The sequence below is a fragment of the Gossypium raimondii genome, chromosome 12 (assembly GCF_025698545.1).
Source record: "Gossypium raimondii isolate GPD5lz chromosome 12, ASM2569854v1, whole genome shotgun sequence".
In the NCBI taxonomy this organism is placed as follows: domain Eukaryota; kingdom Viridiplantae; phylum Streptophyta; class Magnoliopsida; order Malvales; family Malvaceae; genus Gossypium; species Gossypium raimondii.
The window spans coordinates 11,985,641-11,993,046 of NC_068576.1; the positions used below are offsets into that span (position 1 = coordinate 11,985,641).

At 36.2% G+C, this 7,406-nt stretch overlaps 1 protein-coding gene across 2 annotated transcripts; it reads right to left on the bottom strand.

Moving 5' to 3' along the window:
• Positions 1-1,232: 1,232 nt before the first annotated feature.
• LOC105763310 (protein DA1-related 1) lies at positions 1,233-6,861 on the bottom strand. 2 transcript variants are annotated; one of them, XM_012581501.2, is made up of 12 exons: positions 6,459-6,861; positions 5,703-5,845; positions 5,403-5,493; positions 4,385-4,700; positions 3,726-3,846; positions 3,491-3,574; positions 2,802-2,921; positions 2,470-2,682; positions 2,327-2,389; positions 2,099-2,217; positions 1,946-2,004; positions 1,233-1,861 (listed from the first exon to the last, which is right to left on the bottom strand). In XM_012581501.2, the coding sequence occupies exons 2-12, from the start codon at positions 5,802-5,804 to the stop codon at positions 1,506-1,508; spliced, it is 1,644 nt and encodes a 547-aa protein (XP_012436955.1). In that variant the 5' UTR covers positions 5,805-5,845; positions 6,459-6,861; the 3' UTR covers positions 1,233-1,505. The 2 variants fall into 2 exon arrangements, with proteins under 2 accessions (XP_012436955.1, XP_012436952.1); XM_012581498.2 differs by having other exon boundaries at positions 4,385-4,703; positions 6,459-6,860.
• Positions 6,862-7,406: the final 545 nt, after the last annotated feature.

A 7,406-nucleotide genomic window follows, 5' to 3' on the forward strand; every position in this document is an offset into this window, starting at 1 on the left:
AACTTAGAAAGCTCTTGCTGAAGTTGCCCAACCTCCTTCTGAGTACGCGTGGTGACGCCATCCCCAACCATGGAAAATCAAGTAGCTCTAATACCCTTGATACAGAAGAAATTGTTGACAGAAAAAAGAAGGAAAGAGACGAGAGAGAAAGAAAAAGAAAGTATAAAATTTCCTCTAGTTTTTTCCGGAATAATTGCCCATTCTCATGCTAGCCTGTATATCGCCAACAGAAATTGCAGTGACAAATCCGTTTTTCAAGTTGTTACATCGACCAGTTATAAGAACCTCAGTGATATGCACTGTATCAATTAAAATCATAAAATCTCCAAAATGCTCTGAATCACTACCCCTTAGACTCAAACGCACCATTTCAATAAAAAATATAACTAACTCAAATTAACTAACATTTTATTTCACAACATAATGAGGGTATTATCATCTTTTGCCGTGCTTGTGTCCATGGCTGAACATTAGCTGTCATCGGTATGAGTTGCGACAGAGGAGGCTACTTCCGGAATAGGGACACTGCTGTTTGGCCAAGTTGAACTTGGTGGTAATGCTATTCTCTCTCTTCGAGCCTGTTCAAGTGAAGGCTAGTCTTATAATACCTCCAACATTATCTAAAAATTGTCCGATATTTGCTGGAAGCATAACATTCTAATGATGGCCTCACGAGATACTTAGTGACCTACCACTATCAAGAAAAATGCTGGCCTAAAGAGTTTGTCCAGTTGTAATTATCCTGGGAAAAGCTTTGGATGGTGGTGTAATACTTGTAAGTGTAGTGTTTGTTGAAAAAGATGTAATGCTGTTTGCATTCGACATGAAGAACATGGGAGCACCCTTGGTGAAAATCCTTTAACCAGTGCAATGGACATTTCCTCACTAGAAGTATTCCAAGAGAATTTCAAACTACTCTAGGAAAGTTCAGGTAAAGGGTTTAAGAGTTAAATAGCAGGACTTTGTTCCTTGTTTTAGCACATGAAATCTGTCCAAAATTGAAAGGAGTTCCTGTCAAGCCCACCACACATGAAACGATTGTGCGGTTGGCTCTTTCACTTTGCATGAGTCTAGATGATCTCCAAGAAGGATCCAAGGTGTTGCAAGATGTTAATCTCAATATTAGACCCTCAAACTTCTTCTGTATGTATCACAAAAAGGAATGGTCAAACATTTCATCTCATTCTACAGAGCTGCTAAGAAATGGAAGGAATAACCCAGAAGAAATGCTGTTTAGGAAAAGAAATAATAAACAAAATAAGCGTACAACGTAATAGATATATACTACATGTATTTGTCTCTTTCTTATGGTTTAATAGCATTCAAGTACAGTGTAATAACTAATAACATACTATGTGAGGAGAAAATTACAGTAGTCGCAAATGAACATCTTCATTTGCTTATTCAGTTCTATAATGTATTATTTCTGTATTTTTTTCTATTGTATAAGATTTTAATAGACAGGAATCTGGTTCTCGAATTAGGTGAAAAGAAAGATTTGTGAATCAAAAAGGGAAGCTTCCTGTCATCCGAATATGATCAAGGGTCCTTTTAAGACCGTACTTGTTCACTGCTTGATTACCTTGCCTGAATCCCTCTCCATACGCTGTGGATGAATCTGACTCAATCTGGTGCTTAAAAAAGCCGCCAAGTTTCTTCTCAAAATCCGAGCGCTTTCCTTTCTTTGATGATGTGGAAGAGGATGATGATGGTGATGATGATGAAGAAGAAGATGCAGATGACGAGGATGACGATGAAGCTGCATCACTTCCCGCTGCAGCATAGATCTCAGAGTCCAACCACATATGTGCCAAAACCTGACATATTCCTTCCTCAACTTCCGGACTCAGATTTGGATAACCTGTCAAGATTTCCACTCTGTTAATAGTCCATACCATAAAAAAGATGAAAGCATTGATCATCAACTGGTAGAACAAATAACCACCTTTAAGCCTAAGCCAAGCGTGCATCATCTCATGAGCCAGGATAGATCCTGTCAGCAACCTGTATATCAAAAATGATATTCCGTTTTTAGGCCATTTATATCGAAGGTAAAAATAACAGAAATAGAGCACTGAAAAGAAACATGAGACAATACCTAGGAAGACCATACAAAATGAGAATAGCTGTAACTTCACACCGACGAATTAGCCTATGAGGTTCAGTAATCATGTCTATGAACCGATAGCCAGCCCCAATCCTTGGCCTCCTTAAGACCTGGTAATTTGAATAAAATAAATGTTGGAAATCCAGTTAAACATAAAGGCATCTTGATAAAACTGAACTACAGGAGTTAAGAAGTAAGAATCTGAGAGGAAATTCATACGGTGGTAACTGTCTGTTCCTCTGACAAGCAGAGTCCTCTAGTTTCTGGTAAGTGATGATGGCCCTGACCACAATTAACACTATGGTAAACAAGACTAAGGAAATTTCCTCTGACAGTTAAAGCTTTCAATGTTCAAGCCTTACATTCTTTTCTCCCTCCATGGCCTCATTTAGAGCTTGCCTCTCAACCAGAAGGAGAGGAACCTGTTGTTCAACTTTCATATTTAATCCTTCATAAAATTCTTGGATTTCAAGGTAGAGAGGTTGGCATTCATGAGTATCCATAATTGCAGAATCTAGACACTCTAGGCACAGCCTCCGACCATCATCAAGTGATATATATTTTACATCTACGGGCTGCAAGCATTAGAAGGGTTATTAAAGATATACTACATATATTCTTTGTATAACTATAAAAGAATTTCGTTCTCTTCTTTCCGTTTCTAAAAGAGAAAGGAACCATTCTTTCAACTCACCTCCATTCTTTCGCAACTACAACAGCGAGGAGTGCCATCTCGCTCATGAGAGGGGCAGTACTTTTGCATCCAGTAGGGATGTGCCCTGTACTCAATAAGACCAGCTGGATTTGTCGGTATCTGCAAAAAGAAATGAGGTCAGCATTTAACTGCTATCATAGGCAAAAAAAAAAATGCCTTGATTTTCAACATGTTAATGCTTAAACTGGATAACACATGGTCCTAAACTTGAATTAAAAAAACTCCGAAATATCATATATCTTGAGATTCCATGAAAAACACATGAACGGTGGCTTAGACAGTGTGCAGCTGGCTCGTACAGCGGTCAACAATCCATATTAAGAACACTTGATCATGAGTTTCCTCAGATTTAGAAGCCTATGATGGCTAATAGGTATATTTAGAAATGCCACTTCAGGATAGTTAGCATATGCTGGTATTAGTCTCAAACTAGGTTAAAAGAAGCCAGGTGTTCCTGTTGGTCTACCTCTTCGATGTATTAAATTTACTAATCAAAATATTTGATGAAAAAACCTAACCAACACTCCCTTCATCTACAGATGAATCATATGGTTATCAATTAATTTAGATGCACAGCTATAACTTTATATTAGATAAAGAGATAAGAAAACATGTTTATGTAAAATAAATAAGGTTGATAGGACCCTGTGATGGATTTTAGCACTTACAAATTTCCTGCAAACATCACATTTTGGATGATGCTGCTCTTTATAGCAGGATTTATGAAAAGGACGATTCCCTGAAACCGAAAACTATCACCAGAAAAACAAACTTTTAAGATTAGGCTATATAGCATACAACATACACGTCTGTAAACCATGTACAACACAAGTAGGATAACGATTAGAGCACCATGTTTAATAGTTTCAAACTAAATATAGATAAACTAGATGACATATACACCTCGTAATCATTAATTGGCTGGTTGCAAGCATGACAGCGGAAACATTCTGGATGCCAAACAGAACCCATGCAACTAAGGTATCGTCCATGACCAATCTCAGCATTGCAACCAGCACAGATTCTGCAAGCAGCATGATTTTGTAAACTAGGTTAGCTTTCGTAAGATACATGCAAATAAACTCAACTAATTTCATGGAAAAAAATGTAACTAATTTCATGGAAAAAAATGTAACTAATTTCAAGGAAAAAAATGTATCATTTTATATACTTGGAACTCATGTCTGATTGTGCAATGTTGCATAAGTACTATAATGCACTAACTATCTAGGAATCCTTATATTCAACAAAGTAAATAATGCAACCCCGCCCCAGCAAGGCAGCAACCAAGAGAGAGATGCAACTTATTCATACATCACACATTTTGTTCCAACCAAAGTGATTACCCATTTTATTCAAACAGAAAACTATATTTTGCATTAAGACTGGAAAGTTGGCATCAACTGTGTCTAGGTCTGACATTGATGTCTACAAGTAAGCTCTAAGCAGTTTTCTGACTTTGTCAACAATGCATTTAGTATAGATTAGCTTCCCACTTCTACACTATTCGATTTAGAAATCAATAAGAACTTAATACAGAAATTTATGTACGAGTAAATTACCTGTAACTAGCTGAAAAGAAGAATGGATAAGGAGAAAATAAACCCCCATGACCAGAACGAGGTGGAGACTCCACATTTAAACTTTCTTGAATTGCCTTAGCAAGTTGTTCATCTTCTTCCAATTGAACTTTAGCGAGATCTTCATCTTCCTCTTGCTGAACTTTGGCATGTCGGTCATCCTCTTTCTCTTCATGAGCTTTGGCATAGCTGTCCTCTTCCTCCTCCACATGAGATTCAACATATTTTTCATCATCATCCTCTATGTGACCATCAACTGCTACATCCTCGTCTGATTCCTCCTCCGGTTCAGACTCATCTTCTACCAAGTCAATAGGAAACATGAGAGCTGATGTATGAATAACTTTATAACGCATTAAAACTCAGGAATCAAGTTGAAAACCACCCCCAAATCCTAATACAAAAACTTCTGAAGAGAACAATTATCCTTTTGATTTTCATTTTCTCCATCTGGCCAAACACAGGGATGAAGAATTGAAGAGTTCTATTAATTCATTTTGGATATGGATATAGATATGGGGTCATCTAACACATTCAGAACCAGTTCAGGAAAGGATAAATGGAGCCGATTCTAAATTTTGTCAGCTTGGGCAATTTTCTTACGGCGAAAGAATCAGTTTGCTATGGACGGATTTTGTTTCAAATCAGTTCACATTTGCACTATAAATTATATTAGAACTAGTTTAGGTTGAGGACCACATTGCACTGGTCATAAGGTTTCCAAAATGGTCACTATGACATCAAAGAGGTAAATGAAACTAATCTTCCTAGTAACCCAGTTCAAGATCTTTAAATGTAAAATTCAACCAGAAATAATTATGTGCCAGTTTAATTTCCGGACATTCAGAGCAATTTGGATACTAAAAAAAAAAAAAACTTATTTCTGAAAACAATGATTAAAGAGTAGAGGCTTGAAGGGTCAAAACCATCTCTGTCAACTTTTAACTAGTAAAGCATAGTGTTTATTTGCATGATCAGTGCTTCAAACATGCAACCATACCTATTACTTTCTTGCCTTTTGGGTCTACTTCTGAAAGGGAAATTGCAATAGCACAATCAATTTCATCTTTGTCAAAACCATCAGAGCCTTCCTGCATCGTAGTTTTCCGAAAAAAGACTCACAGAGTTAACACTAGAAGAAACCTCATGGGAATGAATTAAATAGGATTGTGCAGACTGAAGTTTATGAATCATAACATTACATGCATAGACAAAGGTGTAACAATGAAATCATATTATAAAAACCGATGATATCTGAACACAAGCAACCAGTGAATACTTATAAAGAGCAGGGCAGTACCGTTGAACGGCGAGGTTCATCCCAAGTTCTACCATCTCCATATCTCTCATGATATCGCCCTTTATTACTTGAACCTTTAAGAATCTTGGTCAGCCAACCCATTATTTGAAATGCTTTTTGCTAACCAAGCAGTGTTCTTTTGCCTGCAACACCAAGTCATCCAATTAGGAAAACAAAAACAATTTTGACTCCAGAAATGGAATTGCAACTATAACTATAGATAGGGGAAAGCCATAATTAGAAAACAATAAGTGTTTATATAGCGTTAGATATGATTCTCGTAAAATATGTAAAGGAGTTTCCACTTTAGGAGGCATTATCTAAATTGACTGACTGTCAAGGCTGTTGACTTCAATCATACAAAAACTATTTTTAACATAAATAATAGATAAAAGAGAAACCAGTCAATGACAGTACAAGTTTTGACCCAAATCATAAAACTCAAAAGGGTTACCAAAAGCAATGAAATTTTCTTAAGTACAATATGGATTTCCCAAATTCAATCCCATAAAATAAATTTCCCCATGGACCAGAATCCAATTTCCCAGACTTTCATACACTTGTTGCTTTCGGTGGCCTTAAATTGCCTCATCTCATCTCATCTCATATTCATATCAATATGTAAGCACTCAAAACTAGCAGAACCAGTATTGATGAGGAAAACAAATTATATATAAATACCGGAAATCAAAATGATATCAAACAGTAGGCGATGAAGTGAATAAAGAAAAAAGTCAAAAAGAAACAAAGACTAACCAGAGAAGAGTGAAGAATATGCAGAAACAGCAGAATCTGATGAATCCCAGATCAGGAACAACACGAAATAGACATGAATGCATAGTCATGGAATTATAGGAGACAAAGGGATATTCCAAGTTAGACCCTTAATTGCCATCATCTTAGAAAGAAAATAGAAAAAAACTGACCTTTCTTTTCTTATTGTGACAGAAAAAAAAAAAGAGTTAAATAACCAATTCCTAGTGAAAGATAAAGTAGAAAAAAGTAGAGAGTGTGAATAAAAAAGAGAGCTTGAATCCTAAGCAAAAACAAAATCACAGTGAAAGCAGGGTTGGGAAATTGAAAATAGTGATCGTCCGGGTGTATGATGTTTAGCGTAACAACCACCAAAAAGATTGGTTTATTATGAAGCAGATTAAAGGAATGAAGAAAAGGCATATGGGTTTGTTGAATTGTTACATTAACAAGTGGGTCCTTCATGTTATTGCCCATTTTCCACCACACTCCACTACACGTCAATAACACTTCAGCTTTTTTTGCTTTTCTTGTTGAAAAACATGACAATGAGAGAGAGAGAGAGAGAGAGAGGAAAGAAAAGAAGGTAGGACTTGAATTTCGTTTCTTGATCGTCCTTTTGCAGTTGAGTTTTGTGGGGGGCACTTGCAGTTACTCTGTACTCTGGTTTATTTGGTGTCTCTAGTTTTAGCACCCCTCCTTTTAGGTCACTGCCCCATGAATCACATTATGTTAAATGGCAAAAAAATACGCTCACCCTTTTTTTTTTTTAATGATAACCCCATTAATAAATTGTTGAAGCTGGTTTAATTTGATCCAAAATATGAGTACATTATGCATTATTATTCAATATCCTATTAAGGAGACCTTTATATTAAAAGTTAGATTATATTTTTAGAAAAAATAGATAATTAATACTTATAAATTAGATTAAAGAACAAACTAGACTTT